This window comes from Lathamus discolor, chromosome 2 (assembly GCF_037157495.1).
Source record: "Lathamus discolor isolate bLatDis1 chromosome 2, bLatDis1.hap1, whole genome shotgun sequence".
NCBI classification, from domain to species: Eukaryota; Metazoa; Chordata; class Aves; order Psittaciformes; family Psittacidae; genus Lathamus; species Lathamus discolor.
The window spans coordinates 55,152,780-55,177,803 of NC_088885.1; the positions used below are offsets into that span (position 1 = coordinate 55,152,780).

Here is a 25,024-nt window from a genome sequence, read left to right on the forward strand (position 1 = left end):
GGCCCGGGGGTGGTGGGGCGGAGGGGCCCCTCTGTGCCGCAGGGGACAGCGCGGTCCTGAGGGCTGTCCATCCCCATACGGGCCAGGCAGGACGGGGCTTTGAGCAGCCTGGTGTAGTGGAAGGTGTCCGTGCCCGTGGTTCGTGGGTTGGAGCTGGGCGAGCTTTAAGGTCTCTTCCAACCCAAACCGTTCTGTGATTCCTTGATGGAAATGGACAGAGAACCATTTTAAACTGATTTGGATGCTGAGTACAAAACACGGTTCTCAGCTATGAGCTGAACAGTTCCGAGCTTCCAGGCTGGTACCAAAAGCAACCTGATGTTGCAAGGCCTCCAGAGCAGTTTTCAAGAGGAGCTTACTGTTTCTCCAAAGTACTGCAGGAGACACAGTAGGAGAATGTCCTCTGAAGTCCCACTCTGTCTATGGATCTCTGTGGAAATGAGGAAGACAAAATATTCCAGTAGCAAAACCTTTAATCTCATGGTTGGTAGTTTTAAAGCTTTAAACCATGAAAAATCAGTGTAAGAAAGTTCACTAGAAAGAGTTCTACTGAACACCTGCCACATAAACCATCATCTGCTCCAGGCTGTAAAGACAGGTAGAAATTTAGATGTAACAGCCGTAAGCACCAGTGGCAAGAGGCCCTGGAAAAGCAGCCATACTTCCTCCAAATAGAAAGGCCACACCATTTTGGTTAATTAATATCAGAGAGTCCCTTTCAACCAATGGACTTTACAAAGGTAAGAGGAACACACTGCCCATGGCAGTCACAGCCTCAGCACTGAAGGGCAGCCACTCCTGGGGAGCAATAGGTGGACTGCCCAGGAGCTCACAGGCTCAGCACCGCAGTGAAAACACAAGATCTGATCACCACAACTGGTGCTAATACCCAACCTCCACACACCCACATCCAGCTCGTGTCCCTGGGAACAATGAACAGGCACATCCTGAGTTACTCTGCTGCGGCCAGACTGGTGTCATTGGCTTGGATCAAGATTAACCGCTCCCCTGGCATCTTCAGCAGTGAACGCTCCCCCAGAGCACTTCCCCAGCAGGCTCGTGGATGGGCAGCCTTCATCATGCATCTTCCTTGCGAGAAAAGTAAAAATCTATCCCTCTGTCCTTGTGCTGCCCTGGAGGGTGTGCAGGTCTTCTCCTGCCCCTGGCGTGGGGACTTCTTCCCTGCACCAGATGGAAGATGAACAGTGAGATATTTACCCATTCTGCAGAGCGGGTCTGATCACAAAGCAGCGCTGACATGCAGGAGAATCTGGAAGTGGCATTTCTACTCCCAAGTTCACTAAGAAGGTGGGGAGGCCTGGCAGCTCTAGGCTTGGACTGCAGAAACTAGGGCTTGTGATAAGGTATGAGCTTGTATTTTCAAAGGTATTTTGATATTCCATTTCGGGGGTGAGGAGAAGACTTCTCCAGGCCTCAGTGACACTGGGCCGACAGTCCCCCCACTAGTATGTTAATTCCACAAGCATGGTGTGGCAGCGCAGGCCCACAGAGCCCAGAGTGAGCTGGAACATTGATCAGAACAGAACTCCTGCCTGATGGAGGAGCTTTTTGGGTTCAGGTTTTATCAATGCCTCAAAGCAGTGTCTCATCAAGGGGCTCCTTCACAACATCCCTTCTCTGATCTCAGACGCACTTTTAAACAGAAGGGCGATAATCCAGGCCCTTCAACAACATGGCTAAAAGTGGAAGGCTTTGCTTCCACAAAACTTTCCACTCATGGCAAAGAAATGCAGCCTGAGAACTTGGTACTGCACCTTAGGATTAAAACCTGAAACAGAGACATCCTTCATTCTTCACTGAACACAGTATGAGGACTAAATCTGAGTCTTCTTCACAAAGTATCCTTACTGGGGAGGAGGCAGGGAGGATGCATGGGGGAAGACAAAATTATGAGAGCCCCTTGACATACACAACCACTGGTGACATCTATTTCCTTCTTCCCTTCCAGCTCCATCACCGCTGAGCCCACCAGACTGACAGAGCACTTTCCTTCCATACCCATCTTCTCCAAGAACAGCAGACCAGGCAGCAGATACAAGTCCTGACATACTGCAGGATCCACAACTTAAATCTTTCCTCATTCTAAAGGGGAGGTACACCCAAAAAGCAAAGTGCAAGAGCCAGTCCCCATATCTTACTGACTCCAGTTTGGATGCCCTCAAGCATGGTAGAAGTTGGTTGGTTTTACTTTGACCTCATGAACAGAGTAGAAGCTGAGCATCAGCCTCAGCTCTCTTGTCTGTCTGCATCAGGGGGTGGTTAGCCCAGTGAAGGCCTTCAGAGATGCCCCATTCCTCCCTGCTTGCCATTTGGAAGGTCCAGAGGGCAGGGAAGGATGCTGTGAAGGACATGCTCTCTATGGCTAAGCCCCGCTGACTATACAAAGCTGATGGGATAAAGAATCAGCTACAATTTACATCATTCACCAGTGGGTATATCTGCACTATGTCTGTCCATGAAGAAAAACCTGACTAAGAAAAGCTACCTAGAAAATAATAAACAAAACAGGCATGGTTCATGCTTCAGCCTCAAAACCAACCAACCTGGCACAGTATATGTGCATATGATGCAGGGTGGACTGTATTTTGTGACAGTCCTAAGCACGTGGTATGCTCAGATTATGCTTGGATAAGGTTCTGGAAGGTGCTTGTTGGCCCTGGCAAAAATAGTGCTGGGGAGCACATCAACTGTATCTGTCTGGAGGACAGGGGAGTGGTACTGGGGCTTGTGCCTCAGCCATGTTTAGTTTGGTAGGACAGACATTGCTAAATAGTCCCTGTGCAAAGCTGGACCTCCCTGTGCTGTGAAGTAACGTGACTTTGCATTAAAGTAATTTTTTCCCATTGTACCTCAGAAAGAAGAGCCAAATTTGCAGACACTCACTCCTACAGGCACAGAGCAGGTGCCTGGAGCCCTCTCACCCCATCCCAACCTTCCCAGTACTCACAGGCCTCTGGCTGATGTGTCGGCTCCACTCCACGGCTGTCACAATTGGCTGTGGGTATGTCTCACCTAGAGTTACTCCTGCCTGGGAGAGAGCAGCACTGCTCAGTGCCCAAGGGGTATGGATATCTGCTCCCTTTATGCCCTGCAGTTCTGGGACCCACAGCCGGACATAATCCCCCTGAAAACAGAACCAATGGGACAGTATTCATTCAGTAACAATCAGTGTTTCCCAGCAAGGGTCTTTCTTAACATCAAAGAAAAGTCTGATTTCCAGGTGAAGAAGCTGGTGTACTACCGCAACAGCTACCTCCATCAAGCCTTAGCCCCTGCTGCTAAACTCTCTACTCAAAATAAGTGCCTCAGCACAGAGACCTGAATGCTGGAGCTCCTCTCATGGATGTAGGCAGAGGAGAGAAATGAGTGCTTTTTGGGTACAGTTGACCTGCCCTATTTAAGACATAGTGATACAAAGTCACTTCCAAGAAGTCCTTTTTTCTTTCCAGTGACTACAGGAAACTAGGGTGATTAGCTCAGCTGCACACTCTTGTGCTTGGCAAGATGAACCCCCCTCCTTGCCCCTGAATCTCTCCCATTAACTCTACTGCTGTGTCTCCTACTAGGACTGATTTCTGATTCCTTGCTAAGTTCTGCCAGCAAGGCAGGACTTAGCCAAAAGGCAACAGAGCAGCTTGCCTGAAACTAAAGAATAGGGAGGAAACAGGCAACCCAGTAAGTAAAGTCTGACTAAGCATGTGGAAAGGGTGATTTATCTGCTCCCACCACTAACAGAGGACAGTCAGAGGAATCACAAGTTTAATCTACTCTCCAGAAACTCCCAAGGAGCAGCTCCATCTCTCCTGTCACTTGTGAGTTCTCCAAGAAGCTGCTCTGTCCTCGAGGAAATGGCTGTGTGAGATACTGATGGGATGTGGCTGTTGCCCGGAAGAAGTGGTGATGAAACACTAAGCACGGACCAACAGCAGGGCAAGGAGGGCGTACAGAGCACCAGCCTCTTTGGGGACAGCAGCAGATTGTAACCGGCAGATCTTCCTGTGAAATGAGGAACCTGCCTGACTGTTGGCAAGGAGGAGAACACAAAATGGCTTTTGCCATTTCGACACAGTAGATTCCACACAGCAGTACCCACATAACAGACTGACCTCCTCTGTTCCCTGAAACTATCACAGATGCTTTGCTGCACTATTCATTGTAAGACAGCCAAACAAGACTTACATTGCCATCGTAATCCAGGCCTTGTTTAACCATGTTAAACTTCCTGTTGTCCCGTGGGTCATTGCCAACACCAGCGCTGTATAACCAGTTGCCATAATTGCTACAAACATCATAATCCACCTTGAGAACAGAAGAAGAAAACAGTAAGATGAGGTGGAGGCCCTTGTGAGTCTTCTCTCTTCATCCACCTTTTATCTCAAAGGGGAAATTCCTTGCATGGGAATCTGTCTGGTTACACTGGGGTAGTCAGAGCTCTTCCATATAGGTATGGCCGCCTGGCTCAGAAGAGAACCATGCTGCATGGCTGCTGGACAGGGCTTGGAGCAATCTGGTCTAGTGGAAGGTGTCCCTGCCTGTGGCAGGGTGCTGGAATTGGGTGAGCTTTAAGGTCCCTTCCAACACAAACCATTCTGTGATTCTGTTTTTTACAGCTGGGACCAGCTTCCCAGGCTACTTCACTTCCTAGTCCTTAGGTCAATGAGATAGGTAAAACTCCAACCAAAGTCTTTTTTTCAGTTTCCTTTTTAAAAAGAAAATAAATCCTTCTCTTTCTGCCATCATGTGGCAGACTTCATGACAAGTAGGCCTAGCTTTTGAGTGCTCATATTCCAAGAAACAGTGGCCCACTACATTCCAAATACAAGAGAAAATTCTGATCAGTTACCCAGAGGCCGCAGATTAACAAAATCATCTGCAGATCCTATTAGGCAGGTTGGAGACAAGTCTAATTTGGACTGTATGGACTGACCAAACTGAGTGTATGAAGATGCAATCAATACAAACACTACAGTTTTTTCTCTCTATACTCAACCTTCATCAGGTAAAGGGTTTAAACTTAAACAGGGGAAGTTCAGGTTAGATATAAGGAAGAAGTTCTTTACTGTGAGGATGGTGAGACACTGGAACAGGTTGCCCCAAGAAGCAGTAAATGCTACATCCCTGGCAGTGTTCAAAGCCAGGTTGGACAGAGCCTTTGGCAACATGGTCTAGGATGAGGTGTCCCTGCCCATGGCAGAGAACTAGATGATCTTAAGGTCCTTTCCAACCCAAACCATTCTACAATAAGCCTCAGCTCTTGGCAGAGAGACGTGCTTTGCTACAGGAATCACTTGAGCTCTCATGGCGTGCTCAGTAGGCTGCACACAAGGGTGCTTTAGTAAACTAGAGCAAGACTCCTGTAACAGTCACAAATGAGAGCAGAACAAGGTCCACTCTGAGTTCTCCTCAGCTGCACAGCATGGCTCAAATCCAGCATCAGAAGCTTTCCAGCTGCAGGACAATTCAAACCTAGCTCGGGAGGGGAGCGGCAGTGATAGCAAATAGCGTGTGAGACCTTTGGGCCTTCCCAAGAGGAGTGTCAGCATTGCAAAAGCTGGCAGGCGTGGCAGGAAGAGGCTGCAAAGACATGTCACTCAGCAGGTTCAGTGCTGTGCTCTCCCTTTACTGCAGCAACAGACATGCCACACAGTGAGGTTTCCAAAACCTCAGCCACTCCTCAAAGCAAGCAGCTCAATGCACCCTAATGGCAGAAGGCACAGGGGAGTGGGCTCTGCCAGGTCCCTTCCCTTTTCCTTGCAAAGCCAGCAAGAGCTGGGGCCAGGGTGATACACAGCCAGCTATGCTCACTGTGCTTTCCCTTCCCACAGCACTTCCTCCAGCTGGGCAGATAAGAAGAAAAAGAAAGATGCCTTCAGAGGCCTGACTGCACAATTAGCATGCAGGAAAGCATCCGTGGGAGGTGAGGGCAAATCCAAGAGGACTGAAAGAGGCAGGCTCATTTCCCCCCTCAGCCTTGCCCCTTCCTGGCATTCTCTTCTGTTTGTTCCTCTCCCTTTCCTTCAGGCCAGACCCTGTGCATGAAACCATAGCTTAGATTTATTCTGTTCAGGACACCAGAGGTCTCTGGCCTTTCCCCTGGCTTCAGAGAGCCTGCCCATCTGGTGTGGATGATAAACACCATTTTCTTGACAGGCGTACACAGACAATCAGTAGGCCTTTGCTTGGAAGTATCAGAGATCAAATATGCATTGCTTTTCCTCTTTAGAGGCAAGCAAGGCCAGTTTCAGTTCTATATTGGCCTCTACCATTCTGTGGCCATATCTCCCCCATAAGGCTGATGTCTCCTCTATGTTACTCTTGGGGGTGCCACCAGCTTAGAGTAATAGAGCCATCTAGCAATGTGTCAGTGTGATACAAGCTGAAAGGAAGGGACAGAAGGACACAAGGATCAGCATGTGCCATACCAGCCTGCAGTGGCAGTCAGCATCCGGGGCTTCCTGAGGTAAGAGTGCTAAATCCTGCTTCCAGCAAGGCTGGTAACATTCATACCCATATGAATAAAGGTATGTAACCCACATTGCATCTTTTTAGTGTGAGACCTCCCAGGTCTTCCTCACTTGGGAAACAGGACCTGGAATTTATCTTGCCCCTCTCATCTGACTGCAAAGTGAGCCAAGCTGCTAGCTGAGGAAGGCAAGGCTGCCCCCCTGTCAGAGCAAAGACTCAGTTCCTGACTCCCAGCTCTTAATCAGACTTTGAATATGAGGCTTGCCTGTACATGAAGCTCTCTCTGTGAAATTAAGTCACCTTCCTAACTGCTTTGAAACCTAGAATACCAAGTTGGAAGGGACCTCAAGGATCATCTTTTGAGGCAAAGCATGGCATAAACTAGATGTCCCAGGACCATGTACAGTTGAATCTTTAAAGTGTCCAGTGTTGGGGAACCCACCACTTCCCTGGGGAGATTATTCCAGTGACAGATTGTTGTCAGTGTGAAAGTTTTTCTTCTTGTGTCCAGTCAGAATTCCCCAGGAGGAACTTGTGCCCATGACCCCTCATCTTTTCCATGTGACTCCTTGTAAAAAGGGAGTCTCCATCTTCTTGTAGCCATCCTTTAAATACTGAAACATGGTGAGGTTTCAGGTTTTACTTTTTTTTTCATGCAGATTCACCTCCTCAGCCTCAGTTTTCACCACTCAGCATAGTGCTCCTGACATCAGTATCACCAGAGGGAGCATCAGCTGGGGACTGAAGGATGGAGAAGCAGCCCAGCTATTTAACTGAGTTTACATGGCTGCTGACTGGCGTATGAGAAATGAATTGGTGCCCCAGTTGGCAGGGAGACCCATGACTCCCAGCATGAAAAAGGATGCCTCCAGACAGGGTGGAGCTCTCTGGAAGCTGACCCAGCTATTGTCCATACTTGACTGTTCCTATCTAGATGGCTTCCCTCTCCAGAGTAATCAATGCGAAGACACTGTGCCAACACTGGCATCAGTGGGCACAACACATTTCTTTCTATGTTCTATTTCTGGGCTGTCCTCCTCCCCAGCCTCTGGGGTGAGCAAATCAGAGCACTGTTAACATAACTGATGTTTGAAAATGTTCTCAAGTGTGACAGAACCCTGGCTAAAACCCTACATGGAGGATCAAAACCATCATTGCAAATTTCCCAGCTACATCAGATTTGATGGAAGCTTCTCTGTGGCAAAATTCCCTCTTCTTACATGAGCTTTGGGAATTACATACCATACAAGCAATATATACATGCACTTCTATCAGCCTGAAAATTACTGATCATCTTCTGTATCCTTCCTTATCAGGCAGAGCTGAGCTCCTGCCTGTCACTCAGGGGAGGGAGGACAAACCACTCCAGATACAAAAAGGGTTCAGTCTTACCAGCAGGTATTCGAACCATTCTGCTCCCATCCTCCAGTCCAGACCGAGGTCCTTGGTGAGAAAGCTGGCGACATTCTGCCGCCCTCTGTTAGACATGAAGCCTGTTGCAGCCAGCTCTCGCATGTTGGCATCCACAAAAGGAACCCCTGTTTTGCCTTCTGCAGAGACAAAAGACAGCACTGGGACATGATGACATTTTGGGACACTCATAAACGAACCTGTGGTCATGAACTCACAGTCATCAGAGAGGTAAGACAGTGCCAGTGTAAAGTGGCAGGGAGAGATTTCAGTGAGGTTTAGGGGGTGTGCAGCCACTAAGATCCACTGGAAATGGGAAATTACACTGAAAACTAAAATGAGAATATTTATCAAGAAAAAAAACCAGGTACAGAAAAAAACTCAGACTGGAATTTTGCAGAGCAAAAATAAATATACAGACAAGAGTGAGATGGGTGAAGAACAGAAAGACTCATGACAGATAACTAACAGCAGACAGGGATGTACTGGACAAGTCCCAAGGATTAGTACCTGAAAAGTAGACAGCCCTATCCAGTTTTAAGGAGAAGATTTATTGTACCTGCGTACAAATGGATACACATGGCATTAATGTGAAGAAACATACATAGGTGTGTATTTCACTGATTCTGATAATTCAATCTGTCAGTCCCTCTAAGTCTTAAGATATTATACTTGCTATTCATGACAACAAAGTTATAAAAGCTAAAGAAAAGCAAGGATATTAAAAGGCAGTGGCATAACAAAAGATGTGATTTATTCTAACACTGTTCTAAGCTTCTAACCAAAACCAATCAGAATAAATTGCAGCAGGCATGGCAATCTAGCATTGGTAAGAAGGGCTGGTCAGCCTCTGTGTGACTGAACAGAAGGGACCACCAGGTCATAAACTCTTCCTCCGGGACAGGCAAATCTAACTGCAGTGCACCTCAGAAAGTGTGTGCCAGTTGGACAGAGCCTGGCCATTCATGATATATTCCCTGAGGGCCTGCTCCTGTACTGTGCTCAGTCTCAGAAGTGAAGCCAAGTGCCCTGCATTCACACTGAAGTGAGGGGCTGGATTCTTGTTTGGTGGTAATAGTTTAAATGACAGGCCCTGGTTGTACTGACAGATCCCCTGCATAAATCTGAGTCAGTGTTAGAGCCCATGTTAGCATGCAGATAGATGGAAACCAAAAGCACACTTAGCCAAAACTGTGGTTTCTACTGACCTTTCCAACAGTCAAAAAGCTGCAGGTCCTTTTTCCAGGGAACCTCTTTACTTTGAAGCCCTATTGGGGAAAAAATCAGCTGCTAATGAAGGCAAATGCTGACACAGGCAGTTAATAAAACAATGACAGCCAAAGGCACTTTAGTTGACACAAGATATTAGAATGAAGCTACTCCATGTGCTCTGGCCCAAGCTACTTTGTCAGTTTTAGTCCAGGACAATGTTTATGTGAAATGTTTCTGTAGCAGATATTAAACCCAGAATTACCTGTCAGAAGCCCCTGGTAACAGTTTGCTCCTTCAGCGGGGTAGGAACAGATGAGAGGGGTGACTTTGTGTTTGCAGGGGACCAATGGTAATTACAGTCCTTCGTACAGTGGAAGGGGGGCAGCAGGGACGACTTGGCTCTAGCTCCAGACATCTAAACTTGGGCACACCACTGGCATCCAGCGTCATTTGGAATGCTGTAGGGCATTTGAAACAGTTGCAGAGGCCTGACAGATGTGACACACACTCTAAGGGAGATGTGCTCCTCCACAGCCACAGCTGGATGCCAGGCGGACTGCCCTGGGGCATCTAAAACAGTGCTGCATGCTTATGTGTGGGCAGGTACATCACATAGAGAACAGCTCACCCAGGACAGGCATCAGCTGTAGGGTTTCCTGACCGTATGGACTAGATATTTGTTGTTGCACCAAGAGTTCAGACCCCCATTTCATGTGTAGACACCTGTACTAAGTCACTAGGTCTGGAGCTGAATCTCCTTCTGATTCCTATGTAGCACAAGGCAGAACGAATATCTGGTTTCTAGGATTCACACTGCTGGGTTGGTTCTTGCTCTGTCCCAGATTCACTAGTGAACTTGGCAAGCCTGGATTCTTTCCAAAGGTGGGATATCTCCAGAAAAAGCATCTTTACTCTTACTGTGCTGTTGCTTCCCACTGACAGGTGTTAACAATACTCCCCATTCTAACCAGATTTGAGAAGACAGCCTCAGTGTCTACAGTGTCCAACTTTGTGGTGTTGAAGCACTTCTGTGCTGACGGTAAGCCCCCAGCAACATCGCAGGGTGGTGACACAAGTGCTATGAGAAGAACATTTGTACAACACAATGACGACCGCCTCTTACTTTCCCTGTTGTAAAACTACCTTTTCTCACCAAACATGGTGATCCATACACACCTCTTAATGAGAAAATCCTTCTGCCATACTTCAAGGCCACAAATCGAAAGTAATCCCGCCACAGCAGTTCAAAGAGGACCCTAAAACACAAAGGCATGTCATTATCTCAGTGTGGATCAGATAAAATCACTGAATTAGGATTTTGCTTCAACAGCACCCATCACTAACACAGTGAGGGAGGTTTATTCACAATGAGCGATTTCCCGTAGCTTCCCATGATCCCAGTTCTTGCCCCAAGCCTGCTTATCTAGCTTACACCTGGATGATGACAGTGAAAGCAAACTTTGCATGAATCACTTGGGAAGCTTTCCTTAACTTGGCACAGGAGCAGGATTTCAGGAAACCTGTTTCTCATCCGTCCCTACCGAGATGTAATTCTCTAAAGAGCAGGGTGAGGACCAGATTCAGCTTCACACTTCCGCATGAGCAAGCATGTCAGCACATTCCCAAGAGATTTGTGTTGATTTAAGCAATAACCTTTGTAAGGGACTTAAAAGGCACCTTTCAAAACTGGCTTTATGGTGGCTAGCTCATGAGATCAGCTGCTAGGCCCACAGAAAACAGCTTTATGTATAAAGAGCTGCTTATAAAATGAGGGTACCTCAGTGTCTGAGACCTGCTTCAGCTCTCTGGCATATTGGAAATCAGCTCAGCTGACGCTTAGGCTTAAAAGATCTTTCTGGGAAATCTGACTACAAAACAGGACGCTGTCCAAATGCTAAAACTAGTGTCATGATACCGAGGGTCAACCAGTCCCTCATGTGCAGCCACAATGATCTGTACTTCACTGTAGAATCGACTGCAGTGCCTGGGAGCTTGACAGGTTCTTTTTTAATGATTATTTATCACTTTAAAATGGTCAGATCACCCTGACACCCCTGCTGCAGGCTGGCTGGCTGTTAGACAGAAACACAGGAGTATGTTCATTGCTTGAAATATTTCATCTCTTACTTGTCTTTGAAGAAAGAAAGAAAAAAACAACCAGCATATACTTCAACAGGCAAAAGGTTGATATTTTGTCTGTCATTTGAATTTTAATGAAATTCAGTATTTTGGCCAGAATTATTGGCAATGTTCTGGCTGTTCTTCATCAACCACTGTGCTGCTTGACATGTTGCAAATGTAGCAAACCAATATGAAAACAAAGTTTGCACAGACTTTCTGGTTTGGCTTTTTTCCCATCCAGATGTAGTGTTAGGCCAGGCTCTAACATGAACCTGATTCTCCATGAAAGCTCCCTAGCAGGCTTTAATTCACAGTGTCTGCGCAGATCAGAGTGCATGAGCAAATTCAAGGCCAGCCCTGTGGTGGGTGCATCAACCTCAGCTGTCCCCCTGACTCCTTCAGGACAACCTGCAGGCAGGCAGGCAGGCAGCGGTGAGGTGAGGAAGAGCACAGGTGACAAGGCAGGATGCATTAAGCCCACTTCCCAGTCCCCTCTTCCCCTTTGCTATGGGTTGTGGTCGTAGTCAGGCAGCCCAGCAAGCACAGGGACATTTGCTGGACTGTGGCTGGAGATCCTTCTGACACCACAAGATTTGTACAAGTCACAGAACTTTTTGGGTCAAACTCTCCTCATATCCTTGGCATGAGAAACCATTTGGCTTTTATTTGTAAACAATTTGTAAATCATTTTTCTTCCTTCTCATCTAGCTCCTAACTGCAATACAGAGAGGGATGGTGCTGATTTACATTTCTAAAAATTATGAACCACAATTTGCAAGCAATATTAATGACAACTAGCATTAATAATCTTTACTTATAAAGTGCCTAAAGCCTCTGGATGTCAAAGACAAACGAATAAATCATAGAATCATAGAATGGTTTGGATGATTTGGGTTGGAAAGGACTTTAAGATCATTCACTTCCAACCCCCCTGCCATGGACTTCACACTAGACCAGGTTGCCCAAGGTTCTGTCTATCCTGGCCTTGAACACTGCCAGGGATGTAGCATTTACCACTTCTCTGGGCAGCCTGTTCCAGTGCCTCAGCACCCTCACAGTGAAGAACTTCTTCCTAATATCTAACCTGAACTTACCCTGTTTAAGTTTAAACACATTCCCCCCTTGTCCTGTCACTACAGTCCCTGATGAAGAATCCCTCTCCGGTATCCTTGTAGACCCCTTCAGATACTGGAAGGCTGCTATGAGGTCTCCACGCAGCCTTCTCTTCTCTAGGCTAGCCCCAGCTCTCTCAGCCTATGTTTGTAGATGCTCCAGCCCCCTGATCATCCTCATGGCCCTCCATACTGAAACAGGCCTGCAACAAACCCAGAGGAACCGGACAGCAGGCACAGGACAACAACATTATTTAAGAAGAAAGTCAACACATCACTCCACTACATTTTCCTTTTCAGAGAAAACAGCCCGCACTGATCATGCACGGACATACCAGTATGTGCTCTGATTTGCTGTTCTCTCTTTTTCATACTTCTTGATCTGCTCGTAGATGTATCGAGGTGAAATGCAGCCCAGCGCCAGCCTGAAAGCATAAGAATGATGCTTTCAGTCCTGAATGTGATGCAGGACTGACAGTTTGATATCCGCATAGGGGGAGTGGAGGGGCAGTTTTGTGTCTGTGTTGTCCAAAAAGTTTTGCTTGGTTTGCAGTTCTGCCACTATCTTCCCAAACTGCTTTAGTCAAGTTGCGACGAAGTCATACAAGAGACTTGCTGAAAATCTCAGGCAGGGTAGGAAAACTAGGGAATCAAACTCAGATTTGGCATTTCAATCCTCTGGGCTCCTTTAATTTTTTCCAAATTGGTGCTGTGGAAGACAGGAAAGGGCTTGTAGACTCCAACCCCATTGCAAAGGATGATAAGGAACAACTTTTAGTGTGATTTTCCTAGAAATGTGTTTTACTGCAATTTCCTACTAGGGCTCGTGGAAACATTTGACGTCCTAATGAATTTTGGAAAACAGGAAGAAAGGGCCTGAAGAGTTTTTCCTGGATTCTTGACCAGCTCTAACGCTTAGAAACAGCCGGTATGAGATGTGAACGACTGGCTGCAATCTGGAACAGTCTGATTTCAATTATCTGTCAAAGGAACACTTTGGGGCAGGCAGCTCAGGGCTGTCTGCTCTGGGCAAATGGCCAGCTTGGAAAAACTGGAACAGAGACCACGAACAGAACTTCTGCAGTGCCAGTGGTCAGAGATCCCAAAGTGCCAGCAGGTGGAGCCATCCACTGCAACCGTTAAAGCACTAAGCTGGCTGAAAATAAGAAAAACCGGCCTGTAACAGCCTCAGAAAATTGTTTCACGTCGCAATTCTGTCAGGAAAACACTCCAGATGCAGTCAGCATTAGGCTGAACTGGGTTCTGCCGGTGCAGCTTCAGTCTGGAAGTAACTCTGCCCCTCCATTCCAGCACTGGAGACTAAACCCCCTAGTTAGAAATCATCACATTTACCCACCCAAGAGATCCTTCTGCAATAGGACAAATCAGAAGTATCTCTTCATCCCACAGAAAAAGGGAATGGTAGTGAGGTGAGGCGACTTGCCCCACAGCATTCAGCAAACCAGGGCTGGATCAAGGTCTGCTACAACCCTGTCAAAATACTGAAGTTCTGCTTCTTTCCTGGCTGCTCTCAACCACCCCTGAGACACAACACAGAGCAAAGCCAAACGGAAGTGGTGTGCCCTGTCCACATCACTGCTCTCAGCACACTGGGCTCTTGGCACAATACTTCTATGCTTCATCAATTCCTAATTGCAGGAATGTTCCTGGGGAAATGCTGCCTGGAAGCACACCAAAGAACAGCTCTGGGGCTGCCCCAGCAAAAAGGGCAAAATGGATCACACTGAGACCCCCACCCACACCAGTGAACACTCAGTAGTCAGGTAACATCAGTCTGGGGTGGGAGCAGAAAAGGAGCTTCCAGCCTCACAACAAAAATCCTTACCATGGTGCAAATTTGGTTGAATAATCCATTCCCACCAGTCCATTCCGATTCTCCTTGTAAGATGCAACCAGGTTCTGTGCAAGCAAAAGAACAAATGATTTTAATATTTCATATGCAATCCGCTAAATAAGTTTTCTTTCACACTGGGGCTAGGGCTATCTGGCAGCACTGGGCTCCCTCTCACGGCTGCCTGCAAGGATTACAGAGCTGCCAATGACTGCCTCCACTGCACAGGAATGAATCAGGCCAGCAGTTTTCATTATAGCTCTGGAATGCATGTCACAAGCTATGCTCGCTGCTTCAGCTTGTAGGGCATCGCTTTCTACACGCACTATGAAGCTGGCTGTGCTGCTCCCTGCACATACCTGCCTGACTGTGGATCAATAATCCACTTACAAGCACCAGTGGGATTGGCAGCTGGGTTCCTGGTCCATGTGGCTGCTTGTTTGAGTCTGAGAACCACAGTCTCTGACAGTACCCAACACTCAGCTGCAGGAATCCTGGTGGCTCTTGTTTCTGGGCCACCTATGTCTTCAATTTTCTGAGCACTTCACCCACGATGCAAGGAATATAGGGAAGCCTGATCTCTCCTTGATCCCCTTCGCTGTGCAGGTTCCAATTGCTAAAGGGCTGCTCTAGCTCACTGGGGAAGACACTATTTGCATAACAAACCAGAAGATTTTCCAGCACTGATTCTATTAATGCTTGACCAAGAGTAGAAGTTATGCATGCATGCATGTAGTTTTGACTAGAATAGTTTTCTTCACAGTAGCTGGTATGGGGCTGTGATTCAGATCTGTGCTGGAAACAGAGTTGGTAACACAGGGATGTTTTAGTTACTGCTGAGCAGTGCTTGCACAGAGTCAAGGCCTTTTCTGCTCCTCACCCCACCAGTGAGCAGGCTGGGGGTGCACAAGGGGTTGGGAGGGGACACAGCCAGGACAGCTGACCCCAACTGACCCAAGGGATATTCCATGTTATATGGCGTCATGCTCAGCATATAAAGCTGGGAAAGAAGGAAGGGGAGACATCTGGAGTGGTGGCATTTGTTTTCCCACGTCATCGTTAGGTGTGATGGAGCACTGCTCTCCTGGAGATGGCTGAACACCTGCCTGCCAATTGGAAGTGGTGAATGAATTTCTTGGTTTTCTGTGCCTGTGCATGCAGCTTTTGCTCCACTTATTCAACTGTCTTTATCCCAAGCCATGAATTTTCTTACTTCTACCCTTCCAATTCTTTCCCTCATCCTACTGGTGGGGAGCAAATGAACTGAATGAACAGTGGGCTGAGCTGCCCACTGAAGTTCAACCAGGACAATGCTCCCCAACAGCAAAGGAATACAGGAGCTTCTATAGCACAACTGAAAGAACCCTCTGGGGGTCGTCCCAGTGATCCACTGAGCACAGAACACTTCTTAAGCCATCTCAGCTGGGAAGATGCTACCCTCTTTACCCACAAAGCTGCGTAGGGTCTGATGCTGTTTGGAATCAGCACATGTCTTTGTCTAAATTCACACAACGCAAATCTAAGGTAGTTCCTCAAACTAGACCAGAAAAAGGTTCAAAACTGGTCAGAATGCACAGAGAAAATGCAGTCAGCAGCATCTTCACCTCACCAAAGCGGGGGAGTAAGAAGTAACTGTAATTGTTGACTGTAAATTTTTAAACCAGACTACTAGGAACTTCCTACTATTTTTAACTGAGGGCAATAGCTTAGGTTGGTTGTTCCTCACCCCAGTGGCAACTGCAACCCTTGAGGCCACTTCTCACTCCTCAGAAATGGAGGAACTACATTGCTGATGATGTGGGATAGGAGAGTAGAATGGACAAATCAAGGTAAAGGAGCTTATAACATCATCCCAATTCCCAAAAGTGGATGTAAAAGAAGACTTAAGATGGATGGCCACTAAACCAGGTTCATAAGTATTTGGCTGACATTCCCAGTTCCTGGATGACTTCTTTTTGATTTAGTTTGTCTCTCTGAAGACTGAAATGCTAATTCCCTCTTTCGTAAAGTGTTATACAGGAGCTAAGGAAATATTATTAGGAAGTGAAATTGCAGCCTCACCCACTTGCACAGCCATACGTACAAGGGGGAGGATGTAGGCAAGGAAATGTAAGAGTTACCGTGTCCCAAAAATAATACTGCAGTCTCATTAAAGCCTGGGTCTCTCCTCCACTGCCAGGGAAGGCTGTTCGTGGATCCATGTCAGGATCTGCCACAGAAAACACCACACCTTGTTACCCTCTTGGAAAGCAGCTCAAAAGGAGGGAGCTCAAAATCTAGGGATGTTCAGCTCTTCTTGGTCTTCCTTTAAAACAAAGGGACACATGAAATGTACTAAAAATTAATGACTAAGAAGATGTTTGCCACCCAGCTGGAGGGCAGCTCCTGCAAGCAGGGAATTTACCTTTATTTATGATTGAACAGAGGCTTAGTTACAGTTTGAAGGGCAACCCCTGCCTTTAGGAGGCCTCCATGTTTTGATTCTCAGTAACAGATACCTCTAAGTAGGATTCCATGGGAGCAACTTTCTTACCCTTCTGCCCCAAATCCTCCATTGTAGGGATACATCCTTCTTCCACTCCTGGAGCCAGAGGCTGCAGCTGATCTGCCATCCGCAGGGTTGGCCGGACCTTTGCCTCAGATTCCACGGCTTTTCGGAAATGGGTGTAGACATCGGGCAACCTGCACAGATCACAGCACAGTCACATCTCCTTGGGCAGGACAGCTACCCTGGGCCCCGCACACAACACCTCATGGCTTCCTCAGATGGAGGGTTAGTTTTCTGGCTGCGATCTCCTGAGGGTTTGTTGTACACTGCCTGAAACAATTGAGGTAGATGCCCCTGGAGCTAGCAACCATCAGTCTGTTCAACCAGAAGTTCAGTCCTTCACCCAGTTTCTTTCTGCTTCTGATGCAAATGTTGCCTTTTCAATTTAAGATGTGTCCTAATGGGGCAATCAATGAGGGTCACATTTATCTCACATAAGTTCTGATTACCCACTGCTAAACAAAATGTAAAAATTTGCATCCTCTTGCTGCCTTTTCAGTCAATAGAGAGAAACAGGCATTTTTATGGCCTGACTCTTCTGTCCTACATTATACGTTTTCTATAGGATACCATGAATCACTCAACTCCATCAACTACATCTCAAGTGACTGTTGAGGGAGACATGAATTGTCCACAAGCAAAGGGATACTGTCATAGGCAGCTGCATTTAGCCAGATGGGGTAATGGAGTGATCCAGTCCAATATCACATGGACTCTGGGCACTGCAGACCGAGTATCCAAACCGTGGTGGTCAAGGAGCAAAGAGAAACCAGATAAATGGTCAAACAAACTGCTCGGCTTTATGCATATTGAAGTGTAAACCCTACTAGTACAGAGGGACAAATGTGCCCCTTCCCATTGGAGTGTATGAGCATGGCAGCACTGTTCCATAAATGTTGATGGCATAATGAGTCCCTTTCCCTGTAGGATCAGATTACTAAAACCCCCCGAGCAGTTCACTGGAGTGAGGAACAAATGAGACAGTGGAAGAGAGAGTGATACCATGAAGCAGCCCACCTGGCAATAGGTCTGAAGGGAAGGTCATCCCGATGATATAGCGTGGATGTCCAGAATGTGTGAACCTTCACTCCGTGCTGACTACACACCTGGCACAGCTCCTTTTCCACATCCAGCTCCTCCTGTGTGGCCTAGGGAGAACAAAATACAGTGAGGCCATCTCCCTTTAGAGAGGTGCACACAGACAATCTCCAAGTCTTTCCCTCTGCCAAACCCAAAGCATGTTTTCACTATCCATTACTAGGGCCAACGCTGAAATAAGGAACTCCTTGATGTAGAATGTTGCAGATATTTTAAGTTTGCATGGGCTGGAAAGGTGACCAGACAAATACATGCAAAAGAAATCCACAGAGGGTTATTGAATATAAGGACAGCATTGCTATTTCAAGAAATCCTTGAGCCACTGATTCTTGGAGGTTGGAAAGGTACTCAGGGAAAGTATCTTTACAGATTAGTCCTGCTCCTGGGCATCTGTAATTGATCACTGTAAGGAAGAAGGTTATGGAGTGAGATGAGGCCTTCTGTCTGATCCTCTGTGGTTGTTCTTAGAGATGTATGGAATCAGGCACTATGAGAGGTGTGGGTTGTCAAGTTACAAGGGTCTTAGGCCTGACAGCAAGGATACCTGCAGTGCAGGTCACAGCAATTCCTGCATTAGGCCCCTCTGAGGTCCAGCCTCTGCTAATACTGCGTGCATCTACATACATACATCTACATACATACGTGTATATATGTGTGTGTGTGTGCGCACACAAAACCTCCAGAGCCGGTGGTTTGGATCCAGAGCCCTCCGCTGAATTTGGCAGGCTCTAGATCAAATAGCTCGGTGAAGAGACGTCAATGACACACCAACCCCATTGACAGTCCAGGACTGGACTTGTCTTTTGTTCTTTAACACGCATTGGTGGGCAAGTGCCTAAGTATGGGTACTGTCAACTCACTGTGGGCCTTTTCTACGCTCAGTACAATATGCCTCCTGGCAGCTAGCTCCCTAGGCAAGGAAGGTGCAGTGCCAGGAAAAGGCAGCTTGATGCAAACAGATAGAGAAATGGACTCAGCTGACCTAAAATGCCAGTTGCCAGAAACTCTTCTTCCTCAAGACAGCTCCTGCAAGCAATCAATCACAAATAGCTGCTGCCAGCCAGCAAGGACTCCCACACAGACACCTACAACATCCCCATCCTACGAGCTAGCCAGTTTCCCCAAGGTTAACATACCACAGACAAGAAAGGCTCTGAACACACAGGATCTGCATCACCATTTGGCTGTGGAAGAAACCTCCACAACCTAATTTTATCTTTTAACAGTGTCACTCAAGTATTTCTCTTACCTCTTCATGGAAAACCACAGCACTGACAGAGCCCAGCTGAGTAATCAGATCATGGACCACATCTTCCGGCTTCCCCTTCCTCACAACAAGGGTACTGCAGATACAAAATACTGCCCTGAATTAGGTTTGATGTTATTGTTATTTGTGTATACAGGAGGCCCTAGTCCCAGCCCAGGAACCCATGTATTAGTTCTCTATGGAGCATGGACAGCATGTGGAGGCAGACAAACAGGATTTGACTAGCCTACATTTTTAGGACTCAGTGAACACAGTTCGTTAAGCCTCTGGGGCTTACACACATTTCCGCCACCCCAGATGCCTTTGAAGAGAGGACTGGGCATAAAGCCAGGCTGTTACCTAAATCTGTCAGATCTGTTCATCCTCACATGCTTAGGCTGAGATTCAAGAAGTGATTCCTCTTTCAATCCCATTCACAAGTGGTGGTTGCCTCTGGACAGACCCCTCTCCACTTTCATGTGGGGGTATTCAGAGGAATTCTTTCTGTGAACGCTCTGTGTTCATAGCAGAGTCAACAAAACTTCCCTCCCATCTTGCAACCTCACCAACTGCCCAGCTGTGTACCCAGGACACCACACCAAAAGAGAAGCTGTGGTGAGAAAGTTGGACAGAGATGGGTGCAGAGTTTTGTGAGGAGCCTCATACATGACTCTGTTCCTTTCCCTTTCTCTCATGTGCACTAACACAATCACTACTGTGTCATGTAATGGAGGCCTGTGCTGAAAAAGAATTTCTTGCAGGGGCAATACAGTGCTTTTGCCAAAATACTGTAAACCAGAACTGGAAAGTTTCTTCCAGAGATGGGCTGGGCCTGAAGAAGGCAAGAGCAAGGGGTGCTGCTGTGAAAGCTGGTCCCCTTACTTCACATAGAAAATCAGAGAACAGGCTTCCCACAGAGAACAGCACAGACTGGACACAGAGGAGATTTCTACCACTGCATTACTACTATGTCTTAGCATGGTTCTTCACGACCGCACATCTCTCACTGCAGAAGCCCAATCTTTTTATCTGCCACTGACAACAGCACAGCAGCATCCAAGCAGCTCTGAACATGTTCACTGCAGAGTGTGGGTGCAGATACCCACTGCAGATACCCAGTTTTTTCAGTCTCCTATAACATTCACCGTGTGCACGGTCCTCACTGCACTCCAAACCCAGAGCCATTCCTCTTGCTTTTACCACCACTGTTATGCTGCTCTGGGAGAAGACAGGCTGATCTGCTAAGCAAAGACAGATATTAGCTGGTAACGGATTCTTCAGCATGTAGATCTTCAGTCCCTGGTCTACTTGAGTTACGGTTTCTAAAGGCATAATGAAGGAGGAATCTTTGAAGACCCCTTCCCACAGTGTAGCCTACCTAAAAGATTCGTTTAGCAAGACAGGGCATGCGCAAACTGAACTCCCTGGGCTTGCAAGCCAGGATCCATGTCGGTCTGTCTCAAGCCAACTCCAAGGGAAAACTCACTAGGCACAAGAAAGGATGCGAGCCACAGTGGCTACTGTAGCTGCCTGCACCTCAGAAGACTGCCTTTCATGTCACCAATCATCAGGACTCTGGGCAAAGCGCTCAAGGCTGATGTCCATCCTGTGATATCTGAGCTCAAGAGAACAAACCCAGCATGGCACACAGACTGGATCGCTCTTTGTTCCCTTGCAGATGCCATGGCAGGTCATCTGAACAGGGGTTATGTATGGGACCTTCTTGTGTATAACAGATGGGCTGGCTCTCTGAAACAAACCACCGTCAGAACCCGGAGTATCTGACATGATCTGACTCATAGCAGAGATACGTGTTGAAAACGAGCCGGGAAACAAAACCGGACGGGTGATTTGCATGGTACTTTCTCAATTACCTTCCTTTTTTCTTGAGCGTTTCCCTTAGATCCTTCACGCTTTCCAGCAAAAACCTGAGCCGGTGGGGCCCTGTCTTCGGGAAGCCATACCGGTGGGTGCGCAGGTAGTGCCGCGGGTCGAAGCAGTACAGCGGAACGACGACATCAGCGTTACTCTGAGCCCAGTGGAGCACCTGCAAACACAGAAAGGGCCGTGACAGCTCTCGGGGGCAGGCTGCAGCGCGCTCCTCCCCACAGCACAGCCAGCGGCCGCGGACGGGGGTGCTGCCGGCCGGGCCCTACCTGGTTATCGTGGGCACGCAGGTCGCAGCGCAGCAGGCAGATGGCCGTCCTCGCCGACCCCGCCATGGTGCCTCCGCGGGGCCGGTCCCGCCTCTCCCGGACCGGCTCTGTTCTCCCTCAGCCCGGCCCCGCCAGCCCGGCTCAGCTCTGCTCTCCTCAGCCCAGCCCTCCCCGCTCGCACCTCACCGCCCCTCTTCACCCCCGGCCCGCCCGGCCGGGGAGGAGCCGGCCCGCCCTCGGCTCCCCGCGTCGGTCGGGGCCGTGTGTGCGCAGCGGGAGCGGCGGGGCGGCAGGCCCGTGCGCCTTAGTTTGGGGTGCCGGGGCCTATCCACGGCAGCCCCTCACCACAGCCCTGCCACAACCGGCCACACGTGCTGCTGAATCGGAGAGGGGCTTTTAACCCAGGTTATCTCTTCCTCTTCCACGTAACAGCGGCTGGGATCCACCTCACACAGAGCCATCCTTTGGGTTGGGAGGGACCTTCAAAGCTCCTCTAGTCCAACCACCTGCAAAGAGCAGGGATGTCTCCACCTAGATCAGGTTGCCCAGAACCACATCCAGCCTTGTCTTGAATGCCTTCAGGGATGGTGCATCCACCACCTCTGGGCAGCCTGTGCCAGTTAACACGCTCATTGTAAAGAATTTCTTCCTCACATCCAGCGTGGATCACCCCTCTTTTCATTTAAAACCATCACCCCTTGTCCTATTGCAACAGGCCCTGCTAAAATGTCTCTCCACATCTTTCTCACAGGCCCCTTTTAAGAACTGAAAGGCTGCTCTAAGGTCTCCTCAGAGCCTTCTCCTCTCCAGGCTGAACAAGCCCAATTCTCGCAACCTGATTTCATAGGAGAGGTGCTCCAGCCCTCAGATTGTTTTTGTGGCTCTTCTCTGGACCCTGTCCACAGTCCCATTTTGCTGGGGCACAGCCATGGTGAAACTGACCCCCTGCAAGGAGCACCCCTCACCCAGCTCCAACAATTCGTATCAGTCAGTATTTATCCTTCAAGTGCCAAGACCATGATATGACCATACCCTTGCCTGCAAGCATGCGAACCAGACAAAAAGTGAGCTGTAATGTCTTTGACTCCCGGCACCAGCAGAGGCAGACAAGGAGAAAAGGCTTACCTCACCCTATGAGTTTCCTTAAGTCAGCGTTGGACACCAGTGATCACACATCCCTTACTCACTGAATTATCCCTTGGGATCCTTTTTTTGTTCACTCTACGTCTCTCGTAAGAGGAAATGCAAACAAAACCCTGCTTGGCTCAGAGTCTCCAGCCACATGCTCCCTATGTGTAACTCCACTGGTTCTTCTGGAGTGGGAGAGGATGGTGAAGGGGTCAGCAAGTTGCAGCAAGGAGTTGGTGATGATCGCGGATCCAGATCTACAAAAATGAACCACTGCAGCTTATTTAACTACATGGATTGCTGAAGCAGAGCTCTAGGCAGAGCCACACAGACTCTCAGATGCTCATCAGAGACCCAAATCCCAGTGGAGTCCTGGCTTTATTTCCACCTCTTCCAGGCCTGCAGGTCCTCTGCATGCAACCTGCATTGGCCGGCTGTGGGAAGTGGTGCCGATGCCTCATGTGACCCACATAACACATCATCTCTTGATTCCTTTTCCATGCAACAAGGGCTCCTTTTCCTGGCACCGCAGACTGCGGCCCGCTATAAGAACCAGTGACTCATCCCAGAGGACTCCTGTTTGGTGAAAGAAAAGTAGAGCCAAAACTTTGGCTTGTGCCCAAGGAAAACACTGTTGTCAGCTTGCAATGCATATGCGGTAGAAGCCAACACCTCTCTTTATCATATTAAAAATGAAGGGATTTTACAAATACAGTCTACAAATCTTCCCTGTTTGTCTTTGCCTTCATTTGGACAAGGACAAACTGTGCACTTGGCTTTGCTTTTTATTGCAGTGAGGTTTCCCCGACAGTGCCTTGGCTGACATTAAGCTAGGCCAAGACTGGCAATAATGAGATCCTCTTGTAACTTACTCATAGCTGCTAGACAGCCACCCACTCACATTGTAACTTCAAGAGGTCTTATTTAATGGGTGTGCAAAAGAGAGGTGCCCTACTGCCTAAAAAGGGTTTATTTCCCATTGGCAAAGGAAGCTGGTTTCCATTAAACAGAAATCTCTGCAACATAAAGAGAAGAGAGAAGATATGAAACTCTTGATATGCCAATTAAGAAACAAAAGTGGATTTAAAAGCAAGTGGGTCTCTGCCAGCTTTCTATTGGTGTACGTATAAAGGATGCAAGGTGTCCAACGTTGCAGTAGTGGCAAAAGCACCGTGACAGACTCTGCACCAACACAGCTGTTAAATGTGATTATCTAGGCAGCAAGAGTGAGCAGGAAAAGCACAGGTTCACAAAGGAAAAGCCGTTTACTTAGACCCAAAACCCAGACCTCCTTATGCCCTACCCTTACACTGTACCCTTTCTGTCACATGGCTGGAGGTCAGTTTTACTTCCTTCACACTCTTGTAGGAGAATACAAATTCCATTGCACACTCAAGCCAGTGCATTCCAAAATAGTGCTGACGGCATCCATACTGCAGTCTACCTAAAGGACGAGTCTTTTAACCACACAGTTGTTTCTCCTTAGACTCTGCTCACTCCCTGCTTCTGTGAGACCTTATGAAATCATCTTCTGAAAATACGTGTAACGGGCTTGTTTAGGAAAAGCCGTGGTGAGGAGTACTTTGTTCTAAAATTAGGAACCTGGAGACCTGGCATGGTGAACTGCAGGCTCTCCAGTCTCCTTGCCTGGATTTTCCATTCAGATGAACACAGTCAATGAGAACAAAAGCTCTGGGTTTTTTTCCACTGACACTGTCTCTTTAGTCCAAGATGCTGTTCCAGCTTTCCATTCTGCCTTTGAGAAGCAGAGAAGCTTTGCCAACAGGTGTAGCAGTACCAGCAATCTTCATGCCTGTATAGAGAGGAACATGCTTTGCACTGTCATTTGTGTTCTTTTAAGAATCCTCCAAGAAATGTCTTCCTTCCTAGAGCCCTGAAGTTGTTAGGAGGTTGATGGGATGTGCGGGGAGGTCTGTGGACTTCGATGAAGTTACACAGAGGACCTGCGATGAAAGAATTGGATGGCTATTGGATTCCCAGACCTGAAAGAAACCTAGGGACCAGGCTAGGCAGTATCTAGGAATTATTTTGCAATGTGAACAGCAGCATGTGATCCCTCTGTTTCTCAGAGACAACCTCATGGGACACCAAGTCTTGGACAAGTCAATACTCTTCCACTTGCTGCTTTGTGTGTCCTTTTTCACTCGTTAAAGCCATTTGAGGTCTCTTCTTTATTCCTGGAGTTGAGCGTTACAGTCAGAAATGTCTGTTGTACACATCTTGGGTTACAGAGCCAGAGAACTGTACCTCATCACCCCTGTGGTAAGCTGTCATTGCATGGCTTATGCAGAACAAATCTGTTAGAAAGGCATCCAGTCTTATGACAGAGCAACTGGAGGGGGGCTAAGCTTCCTCCTCTCCTCTCTCTCTCTCTCCCTTTTCTTTTCCCTTTCCCTCTTCCTTTCCCCCTCCCTCTCCTCTCCCCTTTCTGTAGCTAGCTTTCATCTGCTAGACAGTTTGCCTCCAGGACTGCTGTGTTATTGCATCCCTGCTTACAGTCTTTGGCATGGCATCATCAATATCGATGTTCATAAGCATCTGTGCCCCAATTCATTCATGATGCAATCCATGATCTTCATTCAGATGGTGCTTCACGTGACTAAAGTAACAAATTGGCCTGAATAATTTCCTTTT

The 25,024-nt window shown here is 47.7% G+C and overlaps 1 protein-coding gene across 3 annotated transcripts; it reads right to left on the minus strand.

Annotated features, from left to right (window-relative positions):
- Positions 1 to 463: 463 nt before the first annotated feature.
- On the minus strand, positions 464 to 21,408 carry LOC136008092 (cryptochrome DASH-like). Of its 3 annotated transcripts, none has more exons than XM_065666879.1 (14): positions 21,242 to 21,408; positions 20,960 to 21,132; positions 19,089 to 19,182; positions 17,759 to 17,889; positions 16,727 to 16,875; positions 16,314 to 16,402; positions 14,188 to 14,261; positions 12,677 to 12,766; positions 10,285 to 10,364; positions 9,105 to 9,164; positions 7,879 to 8,033; positions 4,201 to 4,320; positions 2,969 to 3,145; positions 464 to 1,182 (listed from the first exon to the last, which is right to left on the minus strand). In XM_065666879.1, the coding sequence occupies exons 1-14, from the start codon at positions 21,305 to 21,307 to the stop codon at positions 1,078 to 1,080; spliced, it is 1,563 nt and encodes a 520-aa protein (XP_065522951.1). In that variant the 5' UTR covers positions 21,308 to 21,408; the 3' UTR covers positions 464 to 1,077. The 3 variants fall into 3 exon arrangements, with proteins under 3 accessions (XP_065522951.1, XP_065522952.1, XP_065522950.1); XM_065666880.1 differs by having other exon boundaries at positions 2,969 to 3,049; positions 7,879 to 8,036; XM_065666878.1 differs by having other exon boundaries at positions 7,879 to 8,036.
- Positions 21,409 to 25,024: the final 3,616 nt, after the last annotated feature.